General features: G+C 44.1%; 1 protein-coding gene across 1 annotated transcript in view; it reads left to right on the top strand.

The window, feature by feature from the left end:
- Positions 1-16,927, top strand: part of LOC124711192 (scavenger receptor class B member 1) — a 685,541-nt gene that overhangs the window by 64,646 nt on the left and 603,968 nt on the right. Inside the window, exon 2 of the mRNA XM_047241121.1 lies at positions 1,485-1,555. Coding sequence (XP_047097077.1) covers positions 1,531-1,555 — 25 coding nt within the window. The 5' untranslated portion in view covers positions 1,485-1,530. The remainder of the gene's footprint in view (positions 1-1,484; positions 1,556-16,927) is intronic.

Here is a 16,927-nt window from a genome sequence, read left to right as displayed (position 1 = left end):
GCGCGAATTGTCGTCCATGAAGACGGATGTCTCGCCAATATGCTGCCGATATGGTTGTACTATCGGTGAGAGAATGGCATTGACGTATCGTACATCCGTTAGGGCGCCTTCCATGACCACAAGCGGCGAACGTCGGCCCCACGTAATGCCACACCAAAACATCTGGGACCTTCACGTTGATGCACTCGCTGGACAGTGTGTCTAAGGGGTTCAGTCTGACCGGGTTGCCTCCAAACACATCTCTGACGATTGTCTGGTTAAAGGCATACGACACTCATCGGTGAAGAGAACGTGATGCCAGTCCTGAAGGGGCCATTCGGCATGTTACTAGGCCCATCTGTACCGCGCTGTATTGTGTCGTTGATGCAAAGATGGACCTCACCCTGGGCGTCGGGAGTGAAGTTGCGCATCATGCAGCCTATTGCGCACAGTTTGAGACGTAACACGATGTTCTGTAGCTGAACGAAAAGCATTATTCAACGTGGTGGCGTTGCTGTCAGGGTTCCTCCGAACCATTATCCGTAGGTAGCGGTCATCCACTGCAGTAATAGCCTTGGGCGGCCTGAGCGAGGTACGTCGTCGACAGTTCCTGTATCTCTTCCATGTCCGAACAACGTTACCTTGGTTCACTCTGAGACGCCTGGACACTACCCATGTTGAGAGCCCTTCCTGGCACAAAGTAACAATGCGGACGCATCTGAACCGCGGTAATGACCGTCTAGGCATGGTTGAACTAAACACGAGCCTTGTACCTCCTTCCTGGTGGAATGACTGGAACTGATCGGTTGTCAGACCCCCTCCGTCTAATAGGCGGTGCTGATGCATGGTTGTTTACATCTTTGGTCGGGTTTAGTGACACATGTGAACAGTCAAAGGGATTGTGTCTGTGATACAATATCCACAGTCAACGTCTTCAGGAGTTCTGGGAACTGGGGTGATGCAAAACTTTTTTCATGTGGGTACAATCCATACTAATCAATGAACTGAACTAAAAACAATATGGCGGATGCATTTAGTTACGAATGTCAACAAATGTATCCGTCATTTGTTTACATTTGTACGTAAATGCGTCCATAATTTTGTTTTGTTTAGTTCATTGATCAGTATGGATTGTAACAGAAAACCAAACCGCTGTCCTATAATATGTAAAGGAGGGCTTTTCAAGAAGATGCAAATGTAAAACTTGCGTAGAAGTCAACTCTATCATCTGACGATGAGCTCAGGCCCGAAACTAGTGATGGTATAATAAAATCGTTTCAACAACACTTGTGGCTGGTTGCATTATTTCCTTCAGCGTAATCTACAAGAACAACTGCGATGCTCGCCAACCAAGATGGATAAAAAATTTACAGATTATGCTAAGGAAAAAGGGAAATACAAGATATAGAACAAAAGCCGATTAGAAAAGAGTGTCATTGTTCTTGTTGTTTATAGGTTTCATGTTTATTCTCTGATGATAGTGACAATGTTTTCTCGTTCTGCAGAGTTGGTTATCCGTGCTCGAGGTGCGAGAAGACGCAGACCTTAGCCATGCACAACAGGCTGCGCACTGCCGGTGAGTACACCTGCTAAACAATACGCCAGGCAACTTTTAAAAAAAATGTATTTGTTTATTTAGTTTCAGAAGCGCTACGTACAGTACGCACACAAATTACGTCCACATAATAACACAAGGCAATAGCAATTGCTGGTGTGAATTGTACATGTACAAGAGTGCTTAAATAATATCAAGATATCATTAAAGAGAGTGATTAGCAGCAATACTAAAACTTTGGAGTGTTCTACTCAGTCTGTATGTTATGTGCCAAATTCATGAATAAACTTTCGCTAGCCGTTGTTTAATGATTCAAACTTCTTGTGTTTAAACCGAAAAAAGAAAAAAACAAAGTCCGTGTATGTCTTCGCTGGTGTAGACTACGTCTCCCTCTGCCACCTCTTCTGTGCTGGAACTTAAAAACCCTCTCACAAATTTGAATTTTCAAAGAAATGATGTAGAAGCTTTCTTCTTTAACAGCATTTTACTGATAATTCTTATAATACTCGAAAACCTCATACAGTACTTTTTGACAAACGAGCTGTATCAATTACAGTTTCATTTGATATTAACCGAAGTTCATTCTCAGGCGAATGAGAGATAACAGAAAAGTGACAGCCAAAACGACTTCCTCCGTTCTCTCGGTGTAATTGCGATTGTGACGGCAGTTCTTCTTCCATGGTGGGCAACATATCTTCCAAGACAAGATCAGACGACAAGAAATAACCGCCCAAACGGCAGGTAACGTTCGAAAGCAGTAAGCTTGCTATCGTCGTCCCGACTGCAGAATACACGCAGTAACTTCCGAACAGCATACTACACTAACTCATTACTTAAATAAAACTTTTATGGTCGTGATCATCATTGGTCGGTTAGGTAGATGCCTTGTGTGTGTGTGTGTGAAATCTTATGGGACTTAACTGCTAAGGTCATCAGTCCCTAAGCTTACACACTACTTAACCTAAATTATCCTAAGGGCAAACACACACACCCATGCTCGAGGGAGGACTCGAACCTCTGCCGGGACCAGCCGCACAGTCCATGACTGCAGCGCCGTAGACCTAGATGCCTTGTGACACATCACTTCACCAAAGCGATGTAATACACTACTACCTTTAAACTTTGGCACTAATTGGCCTCCGAAAAATTATTAAATTATGTCCGGCCAGAAACGTGCGTAGTCGACAGCACTGTCTTAGGACAGATGAAGATATTACTGCGTACAGGTTGCCAAACGCGACAGGTAGGGGAACAAGAGCTACGGATTTTGTGGTTCTCTGCAGCCACACTGATCGGTTTGGTTCCCAACGAGATCCCATCTTCCTATAGGTATGCTTGTTGTCCTTATTTCGCTCCTTAATGTATAGGATTTCACAATTTTTTTCAGTTCACATTTTCATCATATGCAAGGGCTTCCTTGGGAAAGATCGTGATCCATAGTTTGTTGACTGTAGCTCGCCATAGCTGGAGTGTAGATGCGCTCCGTATGGTACCTAAAGAATTTGTACTACTCAAGAAGATGTCTCTGGTTTCTGATCACAGTGTGATCGGTTGATATTCATACAGAGGTTTGTGTTTTGTGCATTCTGTCTTACGCCTGTACAGACTTTCGGTCGCGTCATGGCTTACACTATACAATGCTATTTGAATTTGTATAGAGAGTTTGTCAATGGCTGTCCGCTTGACACAGTTCATCTTCTCTGATTTTGTTAGTACTAATATTTGAAATAAAGAACAATACTAACTACAAAATAAAATTTAAAATAAACATAAATCATCAAAATTTTGTTATTCTAGTTCATTTTTATTCAGGCTCCACGTATCTGGTGGTCTCTCTTTCGTTCCCTTCACATTTCTGTCACTCATTCTTACCTCCTTTCTCCAAAAACCAAATCTAACTGTTACATTGTTCAGGTTTACAATACAACAATGATAATACGCCATAATTCGTTCAATAAATAAATTGCGACATTTAATTACAATAAAAGAACATAAGAGAACTAAGAAACTACCAAAGTATCCAACTTAAGAGCAAGTTCAGGAAAAAAGAGAAATATTGACTATCTCTCATTTATCATATAGGAAGTACAGAGGTCAGTTTCTCTCCAGTTTTATATCCACTTCTGCGCTCCTAATAACGATTTTAAAGTGAAACCTAAGATTTAAATTTTCTAAGAGCACACATTTAGAAGCTGCGTTGTTGTACGAATGTGGCCTGCTGTGGGCCTTTGAGTCTAAGAAAATGCCACTGACCTCATCGTGGTTTGAAACCGTGAACTTGAGTTCAAGAGGTCGACACCTTAAGTACTCGTCCACCGGCACCAGCACAAATACAAATAATCATGTAATTACTAATTCAGCTTAAAGGAACTAGCAACTAATTACGTAGGGACTTCAGAAAGTAGATTGGACATGTCGTTCCACACTGGAAATAAGACCATGACCCAAAAAGAGTGGGTCATTGTCAGAGGAGAGCACCAGTTCCGGGTTTCCTGTAGACTTCCTCGCCAATACTATGACCCCTGAGTTCTCTCACTTGAACCCATTGGACATTTTTGTGTGGAGGAATTTAAAAGCTTTGGTGTTTTCCAGAACTGTTGACAGTTTCACGAACTCTGGGAGTGCATTGTCGTTGGATGTCAGTGCATCCGGAACTCGCCTGGGTTTTTTGAACATGTACCAGTGTCGATGAGGAGACTTAGTGAGCACTGCCTTCCCACGAACGGTGGTCGCGCGGATCATACACTGAAGGGCGAAAGAAACTGGAACACCTGCATAATATCGTGTAGGACCCCACGAGCGCGCAGAAGTGCCGCAAGACGACGTGGCATGGACTCGACTAATGTGAGAAGTGGTGCTATAGGGAACTGACACAATGAATCCTGCAGGGCTGTCCATAAATCCGTAAGAGTAAGAGGGGGTGGAGACCTCTTCTGAAAAGCACATTGCAAGGCATCCCAGATATGCTTAATAATTTTTATGTCTGAGAAGTTTGGTTGCTAGCAGAAGTGTTTAAACTCAGAAGAGTGCTCTTGGAGCCTCTCTATAGCAACCCAGAATATGTGGGGTGTCGCATTGTCCTGCTGGAATTGCCCAAGTACGTCGGAATGCACAATCGACATGAATGGATGCAGGTGATCAGACAGGATGCTTACGTAATTGTCACCAGTCAGAGTGGTATATAGACGTATCGGGATCCCATATCACTCCAACTGCACATGCTCGACACCATTACAGTCCCCTGCTGACATGCGGGACCCATGGATTCATGAGGTTGTCTCCATATCCGTACACGTCCATCCGCTCGATACAATTTGAAACGAGTGTCGTCCAAACAGGCAACGTGTTTCTAGTCATCAACATTCCAATGTCGGTGTTGACGGACCCAGGCGAGGCGTAAAACTTTGTGTCGTGCAGTCATCAAGGGTACACGAGTTGTCGATGATGTTTCTTTGAATAGTTCGCACGCTGACACTTGCACGTTGCCAAGCACTGAAATCTGCAGCAATTTGCGGAAGGGTTGCAGTTCTGTCACATTGAACGATTCTCTTCAGGCGTCGTTGGTCCCGTTCTTCCACGATCTTTTTCCAGCCGCAGCGATGTCGGTGATTTAATGTTTTACCGGATTCCTGATATTCACGGAACACTCGTGAAATGGGCGTACGGGAAAATCCTCACTTCATCACTACCTCGGTGATGCTGTGTCCCATCGCTCGTGCGCCAACTATAACACCACGTTCAAACTCACTTAAATGTTGATAACCTGCCATTGTAGCAGCACTAACCGATCTAACCTGCCCCAGACATTTGTTGTCTTATATAGGCGTTGCTGACAGCAGCGCCGTATTCTGCCTATTTAAAAATCTCTGTATTTGAATACACATGCCTACACCAGTGTTTTTGGAGCTACAGTATATGTTTTAATGTGTTTCTTTCCAAGTGAGTATCTGCAGTTTGGGTCCCTGCGGACTCTGTTACAAAGTGTTCATGTACTCAGTGATAATATGTCATTTCGGGAAATTCATTGGTTTCTGGGCCTTTGTTTATTAGGATTAGTTGCTTGTTGCCGGCCGGTGTGGCCGTGCGATTCTAAGCGCTTCAGTTTGGAACCGCGTGACCGCTACGGTCGCGGGTTCGAATCCTGCCTCGGGCATGGATGTGTGTGATGTCCTTAGGTTAGTTAGGTTTAAGTAGTTCTAAGTTCTAGGGGACTGATGACCTCAGACATTAAGTCCCATAGTCCTCAGAGTCATTTTAGTTGCTTGTTTCAGTGCCCTCTTGTCGCCCTTTCGTTTGTCCCCATAACAGTCAAGCACCCTGTGTTTGTTATTGGCTCTGTTGTAACATCTGTCAGATGGGCATTGAATTTTTAATCATCCTTTACAACTCTCGCTGCTGGTTGCCGTGAGGAAGGCCCGAGTTGGATTTCCGGTACTGCCAGGGATCTTTCCTTGGTGGCACGGTTGGAACAGAGCTCACTCAGCCTCGTGAGGGCAATTGAGGAGCGGTTCAAGAAACCTGACAATTTATCTTCTTTACCTTTTTACCTCTATAACTCTACTGGGCCATTGGCATATGACGTGGATGTTGGTTGGAGCTGGTGATACTGCTGGATGCAGTGGTGATAAGGGATATTGCTGGACACCCATTCAAATGAGACACGGTGCTCTAAACTGTCTGAGATGACGGCGGCGTGCATAGCACAAAAGTTACCGGTTTTAAGAAAGGCCTCTCCCATGTTGTCCCATATAACCTTGAGTTTGCACTTTAATGTTTCAGCATCTGCGTATGAGTAACTTCCACACGGCCACACGGCATTTTGGCAGGACTCTTGTCATCCAGTGTCGACATAAACAGCTGGGAACGGGCCATTTTATGGTTGCTGCAAGCCGGGGAGGCTCTGTAGTCGCAGGTGTCGTGTGCGACTCTAGGATCACATCTGCTGGCCACCGCTTTTCGTTGTCGCGTTCAAGTGGCAGAGCAGAGGCCACGTTATGAGCCTGATGAAGGCAGACGACTCATGGACCTATTTATGTGTTGTCAGTGTTCTGCAATTCCCGGGAGTTGAAGCTGCTGCGTCAGGGGCAGCCTACGGTGCGACTGAATACAAACGAATCCGTCTGCGTCGCAAAGGCTACAGCGGCAGTGGTGAGTTTCTGCGGCGTTCGTCACTCGATGGATGAGATGCCAGCACAACTGAGCGTTAGGTATACAAGCGATCGACTGCTGTAGCCGTTATCACTCTATGCTCCTATCTTTAGATGGTGGTGGTTTACCAAAGACAGTTTCCGTCATTCGAACTCAAAAGAGAGCGCTAGTGCATAACTGAGTAGGCTGCTCTCGCACAGTAGCTCGACCCGCTGTGTAAGGCCGAGTAGGTGACAGGATCTAAGTCTGCACACAATTTCTGCCAGCCCTTTCCTGTTTATTGGGCTAGTCCTGTAAGTGCTTTGCCATATCCTAAAAGTATGTTCTAACCGCTACACTTATCAGATGCAAAAATGACGATACTAAGTCTACGTATTATCTCTGCTGGCACAAAAGTTCTCAAACAATGAAGAGATTAGACCATTACCGACGGCGACCATGCGCGATAAATGTGTAATGGAAATTCTTGCGTTGTGAATACTGTACTGATATTTGGGCAGTGCGCTCAACTGTACTCTCTTACGAAATCTAAATGTGTGTGATTCCAAGATTCTCACTGGGCAAGCTACAGGATAATTATTTGTTGCGGTGGGTGGGGAGGGGCTAAGCGGGGGAAAGGGTGGAAGGTGAGAGAAAGCGGTTCCACCTGCTACAGTGCTCACAGTTTACATGTTCATTCCCTGTAATTGTGGATACATGGCCAAGACACGTTGGGCATGCGAGACCCTTCGTATGCGTATACGTAATAAAACGAACCGATGCCACTACTCCTGCATCATCGCATCCGGCGCCATTGCTGTAGCTCGAATAGAATAGCTTTGTGACCGACACAATGCTGCGGGGGAAGGGAGTAAGGGCAGAGTTAGCAGCCAGTTCTGCATGTACCAAAAACAGCTTGTATGTGGCCCACATGAAAGAAGTGAGATTGGCTGGCGGCTGACCTCTCCCCCACTGGGACGTTGTTTAATCGACGTATTGGGCTGGCGTATAGCTTTGTAGCGTTTTTCCATAAGTTTATTGTACGCAAGAGATACAGGTGAGAGAGACTTTAGCCATCACTGTTTGCAACAGTAGCCAACGTAGGGGTAACTTTTCATTCCCACGACTGTAGAAATCGCGTGTTTTTAAGATGAAGAAGTCGTCGAGTCGTGTTAGGAGCGCATTTTCATCCGGATGGGATATTCCTTGAAGGTTGTTCCTTAGAGAGCGAAAACATAAAAATCTGAGGAAGCAAGATCAGGTGAATAAAATGGTTGCGGAATGACTTCCCAATCACACTCCTGCATAGTGCTTTTAATCAGATCAACAGAATGCGGGCAGGCGTTATCGTAGAGTAACCTCACTTTACGGTGTCTTCCTGGTTGTTGTTCTTGCATTGCGTCTGCAAGATGTCTCAGTTATTGACAATAAATGTCACCAGTGCTGACTACACCTCAGCGAAGCAATTCGTGGTACACCACACCGTTGCAATTCATAGTATACCACACAGTTGCTGTTCCACCAAATGCATAACATTATCTTTCGTGGGTGCACGCAGGTCTTTGTATTGGGAGTTGCTGCATTGTTTGGGATCAACCATTTCTTGCTTTTCCTGATGTTAGCATAAAGACACCATTTCTTGTCACCAGTAACGATACACGATAGGAATGCTAGGAAATGTTCACAGACCAATTGATGACGAGCAGAGATGCACATACGGCCACATGCTGACTTCTGTGATTTTGGCTTAGAGCGTGCGGTAACCATACACTCGACTTTTGAACCTTCCCCATTGCATGCAAATGTCGCACAATGGTGGAATGATCACAGTACGTCACATTTGCCCGTTCTTGTGTACACTGTATTAATGCGTTTAAATGATCTTCATCAAACTCCGAAGGTATTCCTGAACGTGGAGATTTACTAATGTCAAAACGGGAAAGCCAGTTTTTTGCCTTGCTCTGTTCAGTGGCATTATCCCCATACAAAGCGTAAAAGTTTCTGCCAACCCTCTACTGAACTTAAACAGAAGAATATGTCAAAAATATTCCGATTTCTTCACTTGGCATTCTATTTTCTAGCGTCCACAGCTCCAACTGACAAGATGTAAACTAAAAATAAAAATGATAGTCGATAAATAAACCCATAACAACCGGAATACTAACGTGAAAAGCAAAAAATATTACGAACTTACATACTAACCTAATATAATTCCAGCCACCATCCACATAATCTTGCCACGTGGCATAGTGAAGTACACCACTGGCCATTAAAATTGCTACACTACGAAGGTGATGTGCTACAGAAGCGAAATTTAACCGACAGGAAGAAGATGCTATGATATGCAAAATGATTAGCTTTTCAGAGCATTCACACAAGGTTGGCGCCGGTGGCGACACCTACAACGTGCTGACGTGAGGAAAGTTTCCTACCGATTTCTTATACACAAACAGCAGTTGACCGGCGTTGCCTGGTGAAACGTTGTTGTGATGCCTCGTGTAAGGAGGCGAAATGCGTACCATCACGTTTCAGACTTTGATAAAGGTCGGATTGTAGCCTATCGCGATTGCGGTTTATCGTATCGCGGCATTGCTGCTCGCGTTGGTCGAGATCCAATGACTGTTAGCAGAATATGGAATCGGCGGGTTCAGGAGGGTAATAAGGAATGCTGTGCTGGATCCCAGCGGCCTCGTATCACTAGCAGTCGAGATGACAGGTATCTTATTCGCATGGCTGTAACGAATCGTGCAGCCGCGTCTCGATCCCTGAGTCAACAGATGGGGACGCTTGCAAGACAACAATCATCTGCACGAACGGTTCGACGACGTTTGCAGTAGCATGGATTATCGGCTCGGAGACCATGGCTGCGGTTACCCTTGACGCTGCATCACAGCCAGGAGCGCCTGCGATGGTGTACTCAACGACGAACGTGGGTGCACTAATGGCAAATCGTCATTTTTTCGGATGAATCCAGGTTCTGTTTACAACATCATGATGGTCGCATCCGTGTTTGGCGACATCGCGGTGAACGCAAGTTGGAAGCGTGTATTCATCATCGCCATACTGGCGTATCACCAGCCGTGATGGTATGGGGTGCCATTGGTTACAGGTATCGGTCACCTCTTGTTCGCATTGACGTTACATTTCAGATGTGTAACGACCCGTGGCTCTACCCTTCATTCGATCCCTGCGAAACCCTACATTTCAGCAGGATAATGCACGACCGCATGTTGCAGGTCCTGTATGGGCCTTTCTGGATACACAAAATGTTCGACTGCTGCCCCGGCCAGCACATTCTCCAGATCTCTCACCAATTAAAAACGTCTAGTCAATGGTGGCCGAGCAACTGGCTCGTCACAATACGACAGTCACTACTCTTGATGAACTGTGGTATCGTGTTGAGGCTGCATGGGCAGCTGTACCTGTACACGCCATCCAAGCTCTGTTTAACTCAATGCCCAGGCGTATCAAGACCGTTATTACGGCCAGAGGTGGTTGTTCTGGGTACTGATTTCTCAGGATCTATGCACCCAAATTGCGTGAAAATGTAATCACACGTCAGTTCTAGTATTGTATATTTATCCAATGAATACCAGTTTATCATCTGTATTTCTTCTTGGTGTAGCAATTTTAATAGCCAGTAGTGTAATAAGATCGCACTAACGTGGAAATAACTGATACTGAGTGAAGCGTTAGCGAAATAAAATTTCAACTAAAATAGGTCAACAGAGGAAAGACAACTAGGCGGTATGAGATACCTGTACCATACTACACAGATCACGCGAGGCAAGTTGCTACCTGTCGGGCAGCAGTTTGTCGTTGGTCGCAGGAGCTACCCTGCGTTGAAAGGGTTTCGAACCGACAGGTTCATCATAAGACAGCTGTTCACATTAAGATACACATTTTATATGTAAATCTGCAGGCTTTCGTGGCTGTTGTCACTGAAGTTAAAATGTTGTGGGTTATTAGGCCGCGTCATATTTCTTCTAAAATGATCGACGTTTCGACCCCTCTGCTGGGATGTCCCTCAGGATCTTCTGGTGTCCACTACTGTTAAAGCACTGTCAGAGACGAGTGTCGCGTCCTTTTATAAAGAGGAGTTTTCTCGCGTTCGTGTTGGAGAAGTGATCGTATTGGTTAAAAATTCATATGGCTACTACTGATGGGACTTAGTCATCGGCTAATATTCCCGCTCTGATGCAGAAGGGGCGTTGTTAGCTAATCGTAATTGGATAGAAAGGCACTATTCCACACTTATGCTGGAGAAGGGTTATTGGTTGTAGTTCCTTCTATTGCTATTGGTTGGTCGTCATCATTGGCTAGATTCGAAACGGACAGAGGAAGAGAGGGGTAATGTTTACCCAAAATATTATTTCCGCCGAAGTGACTTGCAGAGCATTGTTTATGTCGCTCGCACACCGCGGCCGCGTATTCATTTCTTTGATGGCGGGCAGCCACGATGCCGGAACCCTATAGCCGTCCTCTCTATTAAAATTAGATGCATTCTTGGAAATAACAACTGCTTCTCGGACCTTTCTTCTATAAATGTTTGTTTCCTTAACCAGTACACGTACGTTATTAAACTCAATGTCAGAGACACGGTTCTCATGATGTTCCGCTACTGACGATTTTGCACTTTGTTTTAGCAACATGTGCCGTTCGTGTTCCTTAATGCTTTCTTTAACAGTTCCTCCCGTTTCGCCTATATACACTTTTCCGCAGCCACATGCCACTTGCGGCTATGGCAGTTTCCATTTGCGTAATATTTGCGGTGTAAGTTTTATGTGATTCAGCCTGTAGGATAGGAACAGTGATATGTCTTGGAGCAGCATGATATATGGCGTTCAAATTAACCATATTACTCGTATATTCGTTCAGTATTTGAGAATGTGAACACTTAGCGAGTTCCAACAAACTTTACTCGCTGACATCCCCCACAGCATTATTAAAGAAAAAAATATCGCTTGCTACATTTTCGCCGTTCGTGCTGCAAAACTTCAGCCTCAAGCATGATGTACTTATTTACTACTGAGTCTATTCGCAATTGATTTTGCAATCAGTATCCACATGGATCATTGAACGCACCTGCAAAACTATGCCTTTGTAAGCCCGACTCTCTAGCCGCGCGGTCTAACGCGCTGCTTCCCGAACAGGAAGGTGTACCGGTCCCCGGCACGAATCCGCCCGGTGGATTAGTGTCGAGGTCCGGTGTGCTGGCCAGCCTCTGGGTGGTTTTTAAGGCGGTTTTCCATCTGCCTCGGCGAATGCGCGCTGGTTCGCCTTATTCAGCCTCAGTTACATTGCTGCGAAAAGACGTACGAGTACACCATAATTACTATACCACGCAATCATTTGGGTTTACACTCGTCTGTCTGGTATGAAACAATCCCGGGAGGTGGTGGGGGGGGGGGGGGGTCCACGGGGGCCGAACCGCACAATAACCCTGGGGGTTCGGTGTGGGGCGGCGGTGGGATGGGTGGACTGCTGTGGCCTGTTGTGGGATTGTTGTGAACCATTGAGGGCTACGGCGGGATGAAGCCTCTCCGTCATTTCTAGGCCCCCGTTTCAATACACAATACATAATGCCTTTGTAAGACACACAGTGCAGCAAACACTGCTATGCGCACGTGATTTAAAGCTCCCCAACGATGGTGTTGTTCAGTGACTAATGAAGTCTCATTGAAATCAGATGGTACTTTATCGTGGCAGCAAAACAGATTCGGGGGTAAAGGGAATGAACTACCTGAAAGTGTGAAACGCAGAGCCGGGAGAAGAAACGGGAACAGGTCGGCGCCGTTACAAAGCAGTAGCGGTTGCCGTCCCAGACGCCTCCGTCGGAGGAAACTGCAAATGAGGTGGAAACTACGGCCAGCTTCCTTGCTGCGGGCGACGGGCGCTATCTGCGGTCGCGATGTTATCACAGCACACCCGCGGCTAACAGTCTCTCATAAAGCAGCGAGCAGCGTCGTGAGGAAGAGAGCAGTGGCGGAAGACACTCGCTATTGTCAAGAGTTCTCAAGAGTTCTCAAGAGTTGCAGAACACTTTCAGGTGTACGCTGCAAAACGGCTCTCACTCGGCGAAACACCGTCCTTATCTTTTCTGCCGGCTGCGTCTGCGCGCGAGGCATTCCTTTGACGCAGCATTTCCCGTGTGCCTTGTCGTCGATTAACGGTCGTCATTTTCTAAAGGGAAGACGGGGGCAGGTTGGCCCACTTTTTTCTCCAACTTGTACTTTAAATGTTCCTATTAACAGTTTAATGTGGAAACGCTGGTATTTTATTTCAGCACCTTTACAGTTGAGTAACTAAGGCTGCCCACTGTTTGCCTGTTTATAAAAAAAGTATTTAGTGCAGTAGTATCATCTGTGGCTGACTACCCCATCGACAAGGCAAGTTGGCCCAGATGATTTTATCATTTAATTTAGCTACATCATTGGTTATTTATAGCGCGTAGAATAATATCCGCTACCAGTCACAATAAAAGGTAATGTTATTTAATGCGCGACCGGTTACGGACTTGCGCCCTCTTCACGTGGTTTTGCATACAGTTAGATGTTTCACTGCCCATTGTTTGAGAGCACTGTTTGAATAAAAAAACAAATAATGTGATGATGACCGAATAGATCCATCTGGAACAACTGGAAGTTGCTAAGCGACGTGTGTTTTAAAGTATTATAGTACTCACGTACAGCTGAAGTATCCATGTCGTTTTCATATTACATTCATCACATTTTTACAAAAAATATCTCGTTTTTTTTTACATATTAACTGTACATTATACATGGTAAATGTTGACACGTTCATGTTATGCCTTTGGTACAGTAGATGTTAATAACATCAGAAGCACACACACTCACAACATCTATGAGCGTACATAGGAAATCAGAGGTTAAGGTCAAATACCTTAGAGCTAAGATGTTACGCACACAGAAATATAACAAATGTTACCGGTTTGTGTTAAAACTTCATTTCCATAATATGTGATATCTGTTATGTTTTGTATGTGTAACTTTGAACTTCTTAGCTTTAAGGTTTCTGATCATAACGTGATTTCCTGTGTAAACTCATTAGGTGTTGAGAGTGTGTGGTTTTCTGAAATTATTAACATCTGCTGCAGTAAAGGTATAACATGGAATTACCAATACTTATCATGATGGATAAATACAGTTAATGTGTAAAAAATCGAGATATTATTGTAAAAACGTGGTACATGTAATGTGAAAACGACATTAATACGCCAGCTGTATGTGAGTATTATAATAATTTGCAACACACGTCGCTTAGCAAGTTCCAGGTGTTAATTGGATCTATTTAGTCATTATCACATTATTTGTTTTCTGTTTAAACAATGATGCCCAGTATTGAGCAGTGAAACATGTAATTGAATATAAAACCACCTAAAATGGGCCCCAGCCCGAAACTGGTCGTGCATTAAATACAATCATTTCTATTGTGACAGTATCTGTTATTCTATACCCTCTAAAGGAACAGTCACGGAGTTAAACTGCATTCATTATGGATAAAATTCAATTATTGGTTATTTAAGGGAAAATATCGAGTTAAATACTCACAGTTTATTCTAATACAAATTCTTAGGCCTTTATAACAAAAACTACAATCTTAAAGTGTCTTATCATTAACATAATACCATTTTGACAGAAAAGTATTTCCAAAATTTTCATCGTTCTTCCTCTGGATGCCCGATAGTAATTTCACAGCGTAAAAGGTCATGAAAGTAGTTTTTTCATATCGCTTTTAACACGTGACTGCTGTGATCACCGCTTACAACTTGTACACAGTATCCTGGATTGCTGTGAGAAAATTGTTTAACACACCTAAGACATAGGGCATCCACATCTTCTTCATGTCGAATATCTTTCTTAGAAATACCTACTTACTTTCTGTACATTATTTGAGGACTTTTATCATGTGATTTAACTTGACATCTGCTACTTTTTTTTTTTTTTTTTTTTTTTTTAGAAAATACCTTTTTACACAGAACATCCATATTTCTTTTTAAAGCGTTTTCTTTTCTGTTCTGGAACGCTTGTTGTTTGCATTCTGTCTTAGCTAACATCATGACTGATGCAGAAACATTGCCTATTTCAGATTCTTTTTATAATTTCGAAACATTCTAAGACCAAAATGGCACAGCGACAGTGAGCAAAAATTTGCCTACATTCGAAGAGACGCGTAAATTTGAGACTTGAAAATGTATGTTTTTCAATATTCAGCAAGTAAAAATTTAAAATTTGTATTAGAATCGTTTTCGCTGAGTAACTGAGCACAAGTTACGGCTCTGGTATGAAAAAAAAGGTAAAAGAACTCAAACATCGCGTAGATGTTACTGGTTTAAAATCAATAGAGTACCCATTGTCTCTGAACACCGTACTCAAATATGCCAGTTCCACGGAGGAGAAAAGTTAATGGAGTCTTTTCATCATCTTAACTCCATCCATGAGAATATTCGATTTACCATGGAACTAGAGAAAGATGGCTGCCTTCCGTTACTGGATGTTTTGTTTAAACGGAAGAATGACGGCACTGTGGGACATTCTGTCTATCGTAAGTCCACTCACATTGATTTGTATTTGCATTCTTCAAGTTGCCATCAGCCATCCCAGACCATGAGTGTACTTAAAACCCTTGTGCACAGGGCACACACGGTGTCGGATGCAGAGAATTTGCCTAAGGAACTGGCATATTTGAGGACGGTGTTCAGAGACAATGGGTACTCGACCCGGCAAATTAACAGGGCCTTCTCAGCTAGAGCCGGGAACCGGGAAGTGGATAAAGAGGAGAACGCGCCAGCCAAGTCCCTAACTTTTCTTCCCTTTGTCGGAAATATCTGCTTCAAAATAGGAAGGATTGAAAGTGGTTTTTCGTCCGTCTTCTAAGATTTCGGATTTCCTGGGATCGGTAAAGGATGATTTGTTACTGCGGAAGGCGGGAATTTACAAAATACCGTGTCAATGTGGTATGGCCTATATAGGACAGACAACGCGTACAGTGGAAGAGCGTTGTACAGAACATCGACGTTGCACTCGCCTACTGCAACCTAGTAAGTTTGCTTTCTAACGGACATTCAATGGAGTACGACAAAACTTCGATTTTGGCCTCAGCGATAACTTTTTGGGACTCCACTATCAAAGAATCCATTGAAATACGCATTGTGGGAAATCTAATGGACCGTGACAACAGTGGTTACCAATTGAATAAAGCATGGAATTCCGTCATCTACGAAATTTGCTCGAGACGAAGACGGCAGAAGACTTCGATAGCTGCGGCCGGCGACAATACCGACGGCAGCTGAGTACTGCAGTTCAACCAGGGCGCTGCCGCTGAGCGGTGTGGCCCTTCTGTCTCCACGACTGCAACGCATGCGCGGCAGTACTATCAGCGCACTATATAAGCTGGAGCGGAGAACGTCTTCGTCAATCCTCGTTTGGCTAACCTGAAGATGGTTGGTAGTTGTTCAGCCGAAATATCATGCAAAGAAGTTTACGACGACCGGCTGCAAGCCCGAAATTTTTTGAACAGGAACTACGTCGTTTTAATTCGCACCTCACTGGAATTAATCTGAAGATTCAGTTTACTATGGAAGAGGAGATAGGGAGCAGATAACATTTTCGGGATATGTTAGTCTTAAAAAAATGATGTTAGCTTGGGACATACATTGCTCGAGAAACCTGTACACACGCACACTGACCAGTAAAATCTCCACCCACACCAAAACCGAGGTGTTATAAGAACGTTAGCGTATAGAATGAGGAACATCTGTGAACTGAAGCTGTTCGATGTGTAATTGGAATATCTCACTAATATATTCCTCAAGCATGGATGTTCGTCTGCTGAGATAAAAAGAGCATCAAGACAACCACGATCAGGGCATTGCGATGTACAGATGTCTGTGAAATCCTAGGTTTCCCTACAGTTCAAGATAGACCTTACCGGCCACACTGGAAAGGTCTTGACGAAAAGGAATATAATTGTAAAATACAGGAGCGCTTAAAGTCGGGCAAGGATGCTCGGGAACCACTGGAAAAAGAAGAAATTTACAGGATTCCGTGTAGCTGTGGATACGTGTATGTCGGTACTATCAAAAGAACGGTCGAAAACCGACTAGAAGAACACAAATGCAATTGTAGGAGAGGAGAAGTAGACAGATCAGCTATTGCGGAATTTGCATTGCAGCCAGGAGACCTCCGAATTCGTTTTGATAAAACCCAGGTACTGGCAGGCATAAGCAGATACCATGAAAGACAA

This window comes from Schistocerca piceifrons, chromosome 8 (assembly GCF_021461385.2).
Source record: "Schistocerca piceifrons isolate TAMUIC-IGC-003096 chromosome 8, iqSchPice1.1, whole genome shotgun sequence".
Classification (NCBI taxonomy): domain Eukaryota; kingdom Metazoa; phylum Arthropoda; class Insecta; order Orthoptera; family Acrididae; genus Schistocerca; species Schistocerca piceifrons.
This window is presented reverse-complemented; position numbering and strand designations above follow the sequence as displayed.